Source organism: Cyprinodon tularosa, unplaced genomic scaffold (genome assembly GCF_016077235.1).
Source record: "Cyprinodon tularosa strain WSP-4 unplaced genomic scaffold, ASM1607723v1 ctg26, whole genome shotgun sequence".
NCBI lineage: Eukaryota > Metazoa > Chordata > Actinopteri > Cyprinodontiformes > Cyprinodontidae > Cyprinodon > Cyprinodon tularosa.
The window spans coordinates 3,050,045-3,065,321 of record NW_024038961.1 but is presented as its reverse complement, the minus strand read 5'-3'; the positions used below and the strand labels follow the sequence as shown (position 1 = coordinate 3,065,321).

Genomic DNA, 15,277 nt, shown 5'->3' with positions numbered 1-15,277 from the left:
AATAAGGTTTTTTTTAATGGTTTATTTTTTGAACGACTGCTACTTTAGGCAAGCTGGAGGGTTTGGAGGAGAGGCTTTTCCAACTGACTCTGTTCAGACATGTCAAATGTGACATCTAGGCTCCCTGTTTTGGCGCTTCTGAAAAACGGCAAACGCAACATGCCTTGACCTGTTGATTAATGATTTAATCCTCATTGAGGTTCCACCTGTGACATGTAGTTCTCAGTAACTTGGCAACATGCCTGGAAAGTAGATTTATTTCAGTAATTTGGGTTCAAACGTGATTTTGTTTTTTAAAATATGCACTAATTACACATGGTGATAAAAAAAAGCAGTTTTTTAAAAATAATTTTGGCTCATAGATAAGAAGAAACGCAGCACCACCCATAAAATAGATTTTTTTCTAAAGAAAAGTAATGCTACTGAAGTAGTGCTAAGTAAAGAATACTTCTGTGCTCAGTACTTGGGTCTCGTTTTGGATAAATTATGGCATCAACTCTGTGTGTTATTCAGCCTGTGTTTAAAAGTTGCTTTTAAAGCAGACTTTAGATAATTTTCATTTCTGGGTCTAGTGTTTCTCATCCTCTACTGGACAATACAGCATAGTTTCTCTGATGGGTTCAGGTCAGGTGAGTTTGTCGGCTAATCGCACACCACCATCTTTCAGCAGATATTAGCAGGGAGGGAAGGGGTCAGCTTGGCTTGCCTGTTAGGGAAAGAATAAACTGCTCTAAAGTTTCCTGGTGAATAGGTCTCGGAGATGTTGATAAAACAGTGGTGTGCCTTCTCAAATGTCCTCCAGACTCTGGGGCTTTAATTTGCATCGGATCAAATAAATGCAAACTTGCTTCAACGTCAAAGCAGGAGTTGAAAACACAGTCCACTCCCTTATCTTGTGAACCCAGAGAAGAACACTCAGATGCTTCCTCTCGTTCAGCAGTGGCCTGACACAGGGAATGCTACAGGGGTAGTCCGTGCCTTGGATACTTCGATGTATGTCAACTATAGAAACTCTGATTCTAAGCCCTCTAAATTCCCACTAAACACCTAAATGAGCGCTGCTTCCAAATACTCCAAAGACTGCCTGTTGTTTGTGCATCTTTTTCTACCACTTTTTTCTTCCACTCATCTTTCCATTACCAGTTTTTAGGTCACTAGTATTCACCTTAGTTGCAAAGGCCATACAGTAGCATTATTATTAAAAAAGTCCTTACTTATTTGTTTTATGTATCCCAACATCTATGAGAAATTATTTGAAATGAATAGAAATGAAAAGGTCCATTAAGCAATCTTATTTTATATTAGGTATTCTGCAATTGAACAGTATTTATTTGCTTCCTAAATAATATAATAGTAAATGTAAAGTATAAAAAGAGTCACCATTAGTGGAAATTGTTGAATTCTGTAATTTTTCTAGACCAAAGCTAAACCTATAAATGTTTACAGTGTGGGTTCATAACTTATTTCCTCTAAAAATGTTAAGATAAAGAGGAAAGAATAAATATTAAAGCTTGTGTTTAAGGCTATATATATATGTATAAACATACCCTAGCTGTGGTTGTGAACATTTTGGATTGTCGTTGCCTATTAGATCCATGTGGAGTAAACAACAGAAGAAGGAATCAAAAGGGATTCTTGATAATACGTTTATTGCCATTGGGGTGCACTGGAGCTGTATCAAACCACTCCATTCAGAAATAATCCATTGGTCTCACAAGCATTAACTGCGTTTAGGTTAAAAGAAAAAAAAAAAAAAGTTCTTACATTCCGATTGCAACTGCAGAAAATCAGACATAAAGTACTTATTTAACATTTTGCATCATAACCACATATTTCATGCCGTTTTTACTAAGATGCTGGACAAACATGAAGTTGTGTTCAATTATGAAAGGAAATGGAAATTATGTATACTTCTATTTTCTACTTTCTATTTTCATGGCAAATAATCTGAAATATGCAGACCATCTGTATTCATTCTGAGTCGGTTCTTTGTGGAGTGACTTTTCACAGCAGCTGCAGCCACTAATGCTTAGAGGATGTAACTCTGCATGCTTTCTGCCTTTTTTCCTTTTGAAAAACAGCAGGAAGCATGGACATTAGTTGTCAACTCTTTCTATAGTTTTATAATCTAAATACTGACTATAAACACATGAATCCACTTCAATCTCTATCACTCTATTGTAGTGCTGACTTTATGCTTCTTGTCCATCTTGAACCTTTTGTCTGAGGCCTTTTCTCAAGCAAGTTTCCTTTTTCAGGATTGGCTTTTTTTTTTTTTTTAGCTCTATTATTAAATCTGTCCATACTCAGTAAAAACAAGCCCACAGCATGATACTGACACTACCCTTCGACACCATGAGGATTGTTTGTTTAGGTTGATGTGTAAACCAGTGCTAGTTTTCTATGTGTTGCATATTTGCCCTTTAGCAGACCTTTCACAGGTCAACTCTGTGAGTAGAAGATGAGTTTTCAAGATTATTGGTATCTGTTTGTTTTATTAAATACAGGCTTAAGTGGTCAGTTGCTTGCATTGAATATTACTAAAGGTTTTAGGGGAAAGAAGGACTAACTATAAAGATTCAAATTGTTTGGATGCATTTATGAAAAAAACAAAAAATTTAAGTATAATTTTCCTTCTTTACGTTGTGCATAAATCAATTAATAATTATAAACTACTTATGGCTTTAAAAGATGAAAATCAGACAGAAAGCTCAGAGTTTTAAAAACTATGACTGACCAGTTTGCTTGAAAACATTAACTAATCATGACCTTGTGTTGAGATGGGCTCTGGCCTCTAGGGCACATTTAAACAACACCATTATGACTTCAAGGTCTGTGAACAAAGGAGTCAGGAGGTGCTTTGTGGCCTTTACAGGTAAAAAACTGCTTTAATGGAGTCAGCAGTTTAGGATACACTCACACAAAAACATGCATGTACAATGCCCTATAAACAGAAATCGGATGTCCCCATAACACGAGGATCCTGGTGCGGTAACGTTTGTGACATTTCCTGTGTTTCCTGTCAGCTTTTCCACGTTCATTGATTTTCCCCCAGCATTAGAAACCGGATAGCAGTAAACAATATCTGAATTTCAAAAAGACCACTGGCTCCTGCTGCCATATCATTTACACATATTTGATTACACAAGATACGTATTCTGGTCTCAATGTGGGCGTCAGAGGTTACTACAGGACAAACGGGGATGATCACATGACCAGTTTTTTTTTTTTAAAGCATCTTCCTTTTTGCTTTCACAGGAAAAGGCATACCGCCAAAATAAAATTGCTCGATTGCTACAGAAATTACTATAGTTCGCTTTTTTCCCCCACCAACACTTAAAATGCGCAGATAGTGGTGGTCTCACTGAATGTGGGCTCTTTTCTTAAATGCTTGCCTCAGCTGTGTTTATGTGATTTCTGTTTCTTGTGTTTCTTCTTCTTTTTATCCTGTCTGTCCAGACTGTTGCTATGACGCCTCCTTTTCGGTTTACATTCGCTGCTGCTGTCACTGCTGCCGCTCTCTGACTCCTTTCTCTCCCTCTTTTTCTTCTTCTTCATTTTCTTTTCCTGCAGGATACATATAGAAGAACAACAGGAGATTTGTGAGGACAAACATTTCTTTCCAAAAGTATTCACACCCTGAGAAACTTTAATTAACATTATTATATGACAACCAGAGATAAAACCTAATAAAGTCTGAGCTTTCAACTTAACAAAATAAGAAAAAGCTCAAAGAGGTCAAAGAGCTCTGGCTGAAGAAGGAAACTTGATGCTGCAGATTTGTACAGAAGGCTGACAGCAGTTTCATTACCTTAAAACTAGGTCAAGTTTTTTTTGTAAAATCAGCATAAAACAGGAGTTCTCATTATGCTATTGCGACTGACGTGTAGTTTTCACTCGAGCGGCCAGACAGTGAGGTGAGAAACAGCAAAGGAAAAAAAAAAAAGGAAGCAGAGCCAGTTTTGTTTGGTTGAACATTTTCACCTTCTTTTTCTTCTTCTTTATGTCTGAATCCTGCTGTGGTCTTTGGCTGGCTGTCTGCTGCTGCTGTTGTGTCTCTTCATTGTCCTCTTCTGGCACAAGAGCGTACTGCAAGCCCGGAGCTGAGAAACAATCCTTTGTAAAGTGACCTAAAAAGAGTCCTGTGTTATTTTAGACTGACTTCAAATCATATCATCTTTAACTATTACAGTTATGGTCTCAAAGTATTTTTTTTTTCATTATTTAACCATTTATTTTACAGTACAGCACCTTTGCAGCCACACTTTGAACACGTTGTGTTGAGCACAGCCTCCAGAGTGATCCTGTTGTTGGTATGATCTTTGAACTGCCTTCGTCGCCTCGCATCCTGACTACAGACACAAGCGCCTGATTAAAAAAAAAACTTTCCTGAGCAGAAACACACATTAAACTGTTTGCACTTACTCTGCCATAACATTGTTTGGGTCCAAGTCCTGTCCGGTCCCCTGATTTACAGCCTTCATGGAGAAGGAAAGCTTCACTTTGTCACCTTGAATCTAACAGACAAAAGGACAACAGTGATTGTTCTGTGATGTAACTGGATGCACATGCCACACTTATATGTTTAGGGCTTTTTATTTTTTATCTTTACCTCTCGCCCAATTACTTTGATCCACACTTGTTCCCCAACATCAACGATTTCAGAGGGGTTTTCAACTCTGGAGGCAGACATCTCGCTCACATGAACCAAACCTGTTTGTATTGGAGTTAAAGGTTTTCACAGCATGCAAAAGAAAGCCAACAAAACTAACTAACAGGATAAAGATAAACAGCTTTACGTAGTAATTAAAAGACCTAATACTTTTGGGCTTTGAAACCATGAATAAATATTTTGGTAGATCAATCTTTTTTTGTGTGTGACTCATTACTAAAACCTAACTATTGCTGAGAGTGCCCTCTAGCGGTGAAAAGTATTTGTGTTTTTTTCTCCACGGTTGCTAATGATCAGATTTCATCATATAACCAATAATCTATGAACATCAGAAAACTTCCAGATTGAAACTATCATGCATCTTCATGATCCTTTTTCAAACATACAGGATACATGTTATTGGTTAAAGAGGACTGATTTAATTAACATATTAAGTTAATTCTTCCTGAAAATAACCACATTAACAAAATGAAGATGGATCATGTTGACGTAATGCATTCATACACTGACTGTTTAGACAGAGGATTTTCCAATAATACTTCCCCTAACATCTAAGAGCACTCCAATTTATATCTCTACCTGCGCTTTTAATTCTTTCCTCTGCACTAACTCTAACCCTAAATCGTAAACATTTCTTTTACTGCCTGCTTTTCATATATTGGTTTTCTACTTTTGAGGATCTTTGCAAACCGTTTTTATTTTTTATTTTTACAAACCTTGTTTCCTGTACCCTGGCAGTCGGATGAATGCTCCATAACTTTGCACAGAGACTACCTCTCCTTTGGCAATGCTGTGCAGCGGAGGTAGACCGTCCAATCCCACCGGCTCATGACCTCGCCCGCCTCTGTCAGACATTGTTTGAGCAGGGGTAGACAACAGCTCTCTGATGTAAGATCTGGTGGACAGAAAAACATGTCTTAGGGTTTGCAGCATTATTAGATGCAAGGAAAGAAACTATGTCATGTAACAGAAGGCACGTGTAACAATATCGGATTTTTTTTCTCTGTTTCAGGTAGAAGATTAATTTAACAAGCTAGAGAAGTTTAAAAAGAATTAAAGTATTAGACCATTAAATGAGAGGAAAATCTAACCGTCAATTTGAGCAACAAGGGGAATAAAAATCCACTTTCACAATAACATATTTTTTGTTTTTAAGGTTAATAAAAGGGGGAGGGGGAGGTTGAACATGTTGATAGAGGAAAGAGGTCCAGAAAAACGCTTGTTACTTTTTATTTCTCTTTCTGTCAGAACTCTTGAGAAATTATCATAACCCACTTGTAATTTAACCAATAATGTCTTTAGAAAATCATTTTCATACACTGGCTTTTTTTCTCCAGAGAACATGATATTTAGGCCATTCTTTTGCTTTCTATTGTTAATTACATTGATTGTATATTGCTCACTAAATTATCCTCTAACTTTATTCATCTGTGAAGCACTTTGGGTACCTTATAATTTGTCAAGCACTGTCTAAATATCTCTAAATTCATTATCCAGATCTTAAGTCTGAGCAACAATTAAAATGTTTAGAGCTGTTTTAACAGTGACTTAAAATGATGGAAGAGGACCATTGTATTTTTTTCACCATTGTCACCCTTGGTGCACAATGGAATAGATGGCTCCAAAGAAAAAGTCCAAAGCTACTAAACCTAAGCATATCATCCTATGTTAAACACGGTGGTGGCATAATCATGCTGTGTAGATACTTCTCTTTAACAGTGAGATCAGACGATGTGAATAGTTTGCAGGAAGATAGATGCCACTAAATAGGAGGTTTGTTCGAGACTAGATGGTTGGTCAACCAGACCTCTTAACTTAAAACTTCCTACAATAAAACTGGGGGAAGTTTCAAAGAAAAATGCTTATACCATGATGGCAAAGTTAAAATTGCTATCAATTCAATACAAGTGGGCTTATTGTATTTTGCAAATAGAAATGGACAAAAATCCAAGTCTCTGGATTGAAAAACCTCACATAGAACCAGCTGAAGATTTAACAAAAACCATGCTTCACATGTTGGGCTACCTAATGATGTGCTGTCACATAAAACCCCCAAGACAATACATTGGGACATGTCATTCTAAGGACACCTAACATAAAAGCTGTACCATTATACGCTTGAATTTATCATACAAAAATAAATAAATAAGAAAGAAAAAACACAAACCGAACACACTACTATTTCTAAGACAGTTAAACGCAAGGGGCCATATTGCGGTAAAAAAAAAAAAAAGCAAACAAAAACATCCTTATCTTAAAATTGTTAAACCGATAGTTATTGTTGAGGCGGGTTAATTGGTTATAAAATAACAAACTAACCTCGTTAGGACAATATACGTACAGAAAATGTTGTCAGTTTTACCTTTCGCTTCAACTAAACTGGTTTTGTTTCACTTCCGGTGCAAATCCATCCTTACGGGCAAACTGGCCAATCACCGTCGCCGCCTAAAACATCGACCAATCATAAGCCTTCTATAGAACGGAAGTAGTTCCGCACTCTTTCTTCTTCGTCGCCTCCTGCTTCCGTTGATATTTTCTTAGTTTTACAAAGCCCATTCATTTGTGGGAAGGTACTTTAGCTTTCTTTTAAGGATTTTCTGTCCCCCTTTGGTTGACTCGGGATGATTGAACCGATGAAGAGAGCCGCCGACATGGCGGTGGTTCCCTCCGCCATGAAGCGGCCCCGGATGGAGCTGGTGGCGGCGGCTCAGTCCCAACAGCTCGTGGCCACGGTACGGACCCAGCTCCTGTTTACCTAAATCTGCTTATTTGATCTAAATAAGTAGAATTCAGATAACTTCTAGACATATATAGGACAATTTATTTAGGTTCTACATGTAGTAGATAATACCATAATACACTTTCCTCTATACAAGTATTTATACCATAATTCAGTCTCTAGCTAATATTTCAGAAACCTTGTTTATTTTATATGGAGAAGGTGTAAGGCAATTTTGAAATGTTTAATTTTAGAGGTGGGATTTGGGTAAAGATACACTTTTTGCAGCTTGGTGGCGAGGTAAAAGTTGATTTGAGAAAGAAGTGGCATAGGTTGCTTTATTTAGTGTTCTCCTTTGGTGAGGATCAAAATGATCAACACAGCCCTTCAAGTATAGACAAAAATATGTTATTACCTAAAGTGTGAAATAGTAAAATGATTATTTTATACAACGTGATTTAATGAAATGTAAGTTTTCTGAAATTGTAATCCCACTTAATCTCCTCCAAAGATATAAGTATAAGAGGTATTCCTCTGTTTAATGCTGCACTTTATAACAAGTTTATTACATAGCACTAGTACAGGCATGTCCATTTTGCAGCTGCTATATCATTGGAACTTAATGTATGCATATATCAGGTAGTATCTGATGTTAAAGGTATGCAGAAACTGTAGATCTTTGTTCTCCCACAGGGCCCTCCACGGACCTCCAGCCTGCAGGCTCCCATCATGCTGATGTCAGGCCATGAGGGAGAGGTCTACTGCTGCAAGTTTCACCCCAACGGAGCCACGCTGGCCTCTTCAGGATTTGACAGACTCATATGTAAGTCATGGCCAAAGTTAAATGACTACTGATCCCTGTTCAAGTAAATAATTGTTTACTTTGGTGCTTTGCTGCAGTGATGTGGAACGTCTATGGAGACTGTGATAATTTTGCCACTCTGAAGGGACACAGCGGAGCCGTAATGGAGCTGCATTATAACACGGATGGCAGGTATGGACAGAAGATTATCCCTTCTGGGGAAGAAAAATCCATGTTGAATATCAGAAATATATTTCTTTGCTACCTCACACACATCCTACAAGATATAAACTTTTTGGTTTGCTCAGTGAGCACTTAGATTTTTACTAGTTTACCCTTCTTGTTTGGTTCTGACCTCATATTTAGATATAGAACCTTGATCAGTTCCTATTCTAGCATTAATATATCTTTATGTTTTTTAGCTTGTTGTTCTCGGCAAGCACAGACAAGACTGTGGGGGTGTGGGACAGTGAGACAGGTGAGAGGATCAAGCGTCTGAAGGGCCACACTTCCTTTGTGAACACCTGCTACCCTGCTCGGCGGGGGCCCCAGCTTGTGTGCACTGGCAGTGACGATGGGACCGTAAAGGTGGGTCATTAGTTTTAATGAATTCATATTATATATCATTCATTAAATAATCAAATGGCATACATCCAGATCACAGATCTGCTTTTGTAAAGTTGGTCATAAATTTTCTATTTTGTTTTTTTTTTTCTTCTTCTTATCACACTGCAGCTTTGGGACATCCGCAAGAAAGGGGCCATCCACACTTTTCAGAATACTTACCAGGTGCTGACTGTGACCTTCAATGACACCAGTGATCAGATTCTGTCTGGTGGGATTGACAACGATATCAAGGTAATGCAGTCAGAGATGCAGGGACTGTGACTGCTTTTGTTATTAAACATTAGTCTGCTTCCTAATAAACTATTTTCAGTTTACCAGCTGTTTTAAACCAGTGGTTAGCCCTCCATTAGCTGCCACATGGTGGCTGCTTTCACATCAACTCTTTATAACACCTTTAATAGAGCCAAAGTCCAATTTTTGGTGAAGATCAGGCTGCTTTTTTTTTTTTTTGTTGTTTTCTTTTTTTTTAACCAGGAGCCCACAGCAAACTCTGTAGTGTTTTGCTTATTTCCACACGTTGTCAAACCCTAAGCAGGAAGATAGGATGTGATGTTAGAACAGTGAATTTGAGTAGAAAGAGAAGAACCAAAGCAAATTAAGGTCAACTCAGGGTATGAATGTTTGAAAATTTCTCCTGGACCTGCCGTGAGTAGTGAAGAGGTGCAGACAGTGAACTGCATTTAAACGCCAAGGTAATGACAGACACTACTTTTCCTTATTCAGTGCAATTCAGCCTCCCAAAGTTATACGTTTTAGCTGCATGACGCTTTTTGCCCCGATGTGAACACCTCCTTGTGGAAGCAAATCAGGCCAAAGGAAAGGGGGATTTATCTCATTTTATTCATTCCCTGGACCAGACCAGAGGCCTGTACCGCAAAGCAGGATCAGTGGGCTAGTGAGACGACTTTGTGTTTAACCCTGTCTTTCTGGTACCATGATGCTGAATTCATTCTTAGCAAGGCTAGTCACTATGCTAACATACTCTGTACATACTAGCCTTGAGGATTGATCCGAATCTAAGATGAGGTGATTTAATTCAGAGGGAAAAAGATCTTAAAACAACATCACAATAAAGGAAGTTAAAATTCTAATAGCAGTTAAAACAAAAAATGTTCTTGACAAATTTAATAGTTTGTTTATTTTTCCTTAGTCTCCTTTTTGACATACCAACTTTTACTATTCTTTGTGTGTTTTCTCCTGTAAAATGCCCTTTTTACACAACTTACATTCACTTGTTTCTTGTATAATTGATATATGAAGATAATTAAAGAAATGTATAAAAAAATCGAAGCGCACATTGTGAGAGGATCCTTTGGATCACTATGACAATTACTTAAACGAGCGATAACAGGTTTTTACTGGCTGGACTGGCATATATGCCAGATCCTGGAACCGACTGTATGTTTATTTTATCTGCTCCGTAGTCCTCTTCACTCCAGAGGGGAACGCAATTGATATGCAGGACATTTATTGGGATGCAGGCTGTGTTAAATTACACTGATGTGTACCGTGCTCATTTACGGAGACAGCAAACCTTTGCCACTTTATTTGGCGTCTCTTTCATGCCACCATGTTTGACTTTTTCATCCATTTTCCATCACACTTATCCAAAGCAGGGTCACGAGGGGTGCTAGTGACTATCTCTAGCTGTCAATGGGCGAGAAGCGGGGTACACCCTGGACAGGTCGCCAGTCCAGTGCAGACTGTGTTTAACTTCCATGTTTGATTTTTTATTGAGACTTTTCTCTTTGTATTTCTGTAAAATGAGTTCTGTTCCTCACAGGACATACGGCGCTCTATCTTCTACGCTCTTGGTTGTAATTGGTCAGCTACCATGAACCCGCCCCTTTATAGGTGCGTGTTCTCAGATTCATGATCATTTCAAGCTGGATTGAGTTTGCGAGGTGATAATCAGCTTTGTGGTACAGCTGGATAGGCTGGAAGTAATCCTGCTAGGTTGGGCTCGCTTCATGGTCCGAGCCTCTGTAGTTCGAACACACCAAACAACTATTTACGTTTGGTTTTTTTTTATTTATTTTTTTGTGACTGGAAATATTTCCATCTGGTTATGTTAGCATGGAGCAAATGTGGTGACCTTATTTCAGCCAGAAATGAAGAAGAACCTAATTTACTGTTTTGTAGAAGCAGCCAAAGGAATCTCTGGTGACTCAGACACTTTCTCAGGGATCTCACAACGGGCTTAATATTGTAGGATGCAGGTCATGGAGAATGGCTTTACAATTGTAACTTTTTTAACATTTTAAAGTCGAAGGGAATACTTTGACATTAGCTAATTTCCTTCTTTATTTTGCTTTCTGCTGCCCTGGACGTTGCAGCAAACTGTGAGCTTTAAAGTACCTTTTAAAGAGAAACTTAAATGGTTTTATGGTTAAATAGAAACAAGTTGGAGGATAAAACAGGATAGATATTAACTTAAAGGGGGTGAGTATTTATGCAATCATTAAGGATATAATTATTTGTAATTAATTGAAGTTGCTTTGTAAAAATCACTTTGCACTTTGACGTGACAGGATTCTGGGTTCGGCCAACTTGATTCAGAAAATGACCATAAGCTTTCTGTTCCCTCAGAAGCAGCATCTTGTTCACCCCTTGCTCTGATGTTCTATTTATATATTTTAACCTGTCCTCTGTGAAAACTCAATCTCATCTCTTTCGTCGTGCAGGTGTGGGATCTGCGGCAGAACAAGCTGATCTACAACATGCATGGCCATGGCGACTCTGTGACGGGACTCAGCCTGAGCTCTGAGGGATCGTACCTTCTGTCAAACTCCATGGATAACACTGGTACTCTAGTCTTTTACGTGTCTCACTGTGCTATTTGATGGATGGAGGAATTCTGGGGTTTTTTTAATCTATGTGTGTCTCTGCAGTGCGAATCTGGGATGTCCGACCGTTTGCACCAAAGGAAAGATGCGTGAAGATTTTCCAGGGTAACGTTCACAACTTTGAAAAGGTAATCCCGATTCAGCAGTAGGAAAATTGACCATGAGGAGATTTTATTTGCTTCAACTCTGCTTCTGTGAGTGACTAAAATAGCTTGATGCTAGTATTGCCTGTTGAATGTTTTGTTGTTTGTTCAGAACCTGCTGAGGTGCTCCTGGTCCACTGATGGCAGTAAGATTGCAGCCGGATCTGCTGACAGGTAGGAAACAATCCTGACACATAGAGCAGCTATTTATCTGTATCATCAGAGTAAAGTGCAGCTAAAGAGGCATTTTTCAGTAAGCTCAACATATTTTACAGCAATCTAAACTACATACTTTGCTTCGTCTTATCCCCATTTCTCTTCTTTATCCAATCTTTTCAATACTGTTTTTTCTATATTCCACATTTAATGAGGTCCTCAGTCATAAATATTTACATTACGCAAATTCAGTTAAATTCAAAATACCTCATTGATAAATAATATAAAATATATGGAAGTAGCTCTTAAGATGAGAGGTGAAATATAATCTTAGTAAAAGCAGTTTTTGGATACTTTCTTTGTTTAACTGACCTTAGATACAGACATAGAGTTTTAATAGCTGTAAATATGCCAAGATGAGACCATGATACCTTTTAATTACCTCCTGTATATCTGGGTTTAACAACAAGCTCAACTATTGGATTAAGAAACATATTAGAAATAACAGAATCTCCTATACCAAGATTATATTTGTGATCACAAGGTATATAAATTACCAACATCATAGTATAATATCGCATTGCTTTTTTTTTTTTTTTTTGAATGACGATACTAAGTGTGTCAAAATCTAACATATCGGTTATCTGTCTGGATTATAGTGGCTGGCATCTAAAATCTCCAATAATGAGACGCCCCCTGCGAGGGCATGCACAAGCCCATTTCTACTAGTTCAATCTCTTTTTAAAAGTTGCTCGTTGAATCGCTCATATAAGCTTACTTTCCAAAAGATTTGCAATATTTCCACTATGTCAGACTCACCACCGGGAAGTGAAAATGGGGACGAACACGCAGGACGGCCTTATGTAAACATATCATCAGAATGATTTACAGTTAGGAGGACTGCTTATTTTTATGATCCACCCAGAAAAAGAACATCCTTCACTGCACCTTTAATGTTAGGAAAATTAGATAAATTATAAGGGGCAGGCAGAATAATCAGACCAAGAAAAAAGCATTAACAGATTTTTTTTTTGTTTGTATTTGTTTCCAGATTTGTGTACATCTGGGACACCACATCCAGGAGAATCCTCTACAAGCTGCCGGGTCACGCCGGCTCTGTCAATGAGGTGGTTTTCCACCCAGAGGAGCCTATAGGTAAGCTACTTTGGGGCAGGGATCTCTAAAGTCTTAATATTGTTTCTAAATAGATGAACTCTGTTGATTTTTATGGGCCTGTGTATCTGCTTTCTCTCTGCAGTGCTGTCAGGCGCCAGTGATAAACGCCTGTACATGGGAGAAATCCAGTAGAGTGTGTGTGTGTGTGTGTGTGTGTGTGCATGTATATTTGATTGTACAGTATGTGTGTTTGTGTGAGGCCTGCCTGGAAGTGTTTTATGGGGACAGACTGAGATGGGAGTTCACTTCACATGCTTCATCTGGCCTCAGAACAACCTCAGGATGAACTTTAGTACCATTACACAGAAACCTAAAAAAAGAGCAGTTTTTGATTTGTTTTTTAACTCTGATTTTTTTTTTTTTTATAAACTTTGGTATCCAATAAAAACAGCTTTTTTCATATTTAATCTCTGGTATTTTAATTTGAAGAAGGGATGTTTTCATCTGTCCTGGTTAACATTTTAAATGGCTATTTTTTTTAGAAGGGAATAAAAAAACAATTTTTCCTCCCCCCCAATTTGTTAAAGAGCATTAAAATAAGTTACAAACATGGAAACTTATAGAATTGGTAATGTTTTTTGTTTTAAAAGGATTTCTATTTTGAGCCATGTGTTTTTTTTCAGTCCATCTCCATGCACTATGTACCGATTCCTGGTTCCCAGACTCTCTTGGCCTTGGAAGAGATCCTGCTGCTTTTCCCATCGGTTACAGCCTTCCTATCAGATTAATCCTTCACTGATTATGTGATTAACAGTGAGGACAGTTCTATTAATACATAGAGAAAAAAAAAAAAGGAAAGATCCATTATATGATGTAAATGGAAGATTTGGGGAAATGCCAGCCTAGTGTCAGAACCATGTGGTGATCTCTCTCCAAAGCTGTCCATCTCTGTCCAACATTCTCACCACATAGTCAAGCTTTTTTCCAGACTGGGTTGGACCCCGCCAAGGCTACTCCTTGTGTCTAATCCGGTTTGTGGTGTTGGGTTTAGGAACATCAGGGTCACAGCTTCTGCAGATGATGTGGTTATGTTGTGTTCAGGCATTGTATGTCAGTGTCTACTGGAGCAGTTAACACACAAGTTTACATAGATTGTTACACACATTTGGTGAAAATGTCATGTCAATAGCACCTCTAGAACTATATTTACTAAGATAAATGGTGGCGTGTACAGTACTTTTTTTACCCGCTGAATAGGTCCACTAACTTATTACAAGATTGTAGAAACCTCTGATGCTAATTAGTGGACAGACCTTGATTGAACATGTCCCTTTAGACACATTATTTCCAGTCTTTTCTAGAGGTACCATCATTTTTGTTCAGGCCTGTTTCACAAGTTTAATTTTTAAAACCGTTATAAAATGTTTATTATTACTTTTGTTAATTCAAGTTTTTTCTGTGACTTTTTCTCATATTAACTGAGGGGTACCAACCATTTTGTCCATGTGTGTATGTATGTAACATGCTTTTTTACTTACATGGGGCCCATATGATTAGGAGACAGGCTTAAAATAGGTCCCATGGTCCCATGGTAATTATATAGGTTTGATGCAGGATGGCTGTGGAAAGAAAAAATGTCCGACCTTTATGGATCCTGATGTTCAGAACTGAGTTTATTTTGGGAATGCCTGTTGGAGACAAAACTAAGACCTATTGGTTCTACATGCATGGATGGTTTGTCTTTAATCATCCCAAAGAGAGTATTAGGAGTGTTTGTTATCAAGCAACTTTTTTGAATGTGGCAGGTTAAACTGAATAGAAATAAACTGTCTACATATTCAGTTTAAGAACAATAGAATAAAAGTATATTTATTTACTGTACTGGGTGTAAAAGTGAAAATGTGCAATTAAACAACATGAAAAAGAACAAATTGAACTTAACAGCCAATGTGGAAAACATCCTGGAAAGGAAAACGATGCAAGGTTCCTACTAAAAATGCTTACCGTATATCAGTAAAATTTGAGTAATGCTCCGGTTAGAAAAGAAATAAAAACAGCAGCTGTTCTACAGAGAGATGGAAAAACTGCTACGTAAAAGCATGATTGCAGAAATAAAGCAGTGTCCAGAGCAGCTAAAAAACTGCAAATATTCATTATTGTCGTTAATGAAATGCAGATAAAAGGCATGTTGTGGAA

General features: G+C 37.9%; 2 protein-coding genes across 4 annotated transcripts; one reads left to right on the top strand and one right to left on the bottom strand.

Annotated features, from left to right (window-relative positions):
* Positions 1-2,863: 2,863 nt before the first annotated feature.
* zcchc17 (zinc finger, CCHC domain containing 17) lies at positions 2,864-7,138 on the bottom strand. 3 transcript variants are annotated; one of them, XM_038288852.1, is made up of 7 exons: positions 7,035-7,138; positions 5,389-5,567; positions 4,613-4,713; positions 4,426-4,517; positions 4,252-4,352; positions 3,985-4,130; positions 2,864-3,567 (listed from the first exon to the last, which is right to left on the bottom strand). In XM_038288852.1, exons 2-7 carry the CDS (start codon positions 5,525-5,527, stop codon positions 3,397-3,399), a joined length of 750 nt encoding a protein of 249 aa, XP_038144780.1. In that variant the 5' UTR covers positions 5,528-5,567; positions 7,035-7,138; the 3' UTR covers positions 2,864-3,396. The 3 variants fall into 3 exon arrangements, with proteins under 3 accessions (XP_038144780.1, XP_038144778.1, XP_038144779.1); XM_038288850.1 differs by having other exon boundaries at positions 6,992-7,100; XM_038288851.1 differs by having other exon boundaries at positions 7,014-7,086.
* Positions 7,139-7,157: 19 nt separating this feature from the next.
* snrnp40 (small nuclear ribonucleoprotein 40 (U5)) lies at positions 7,158-13,299 on the top strand. The gene is made up of 10 exons (XM_038288849.1): positions 7,158-7,404; positions 8,085-8,214; positions 8,292-8,385; positions 8,616-8,781; positions 8,929-9,051; positions 11,505-11,625; positions 11,712-11,794; positions 11,922-11,983; positions 13,017-13,120; positions 13,224-13,299. The coding sequence occupies exons 1-10, from the start codon at positions 7,294-7,296 to the stop codon at positions 13,271-13,273; spliced, it is 1,044 nt and encodes a 347-aa protein (XP_038144777.1). The 5' UTR covers positions 7,158-7,293; the 3' UTR covers positions 13,274-13,299.
* The last annotated feature ends 1,978 nt before the right edge of the window (positions 13,300-15,277 follow it).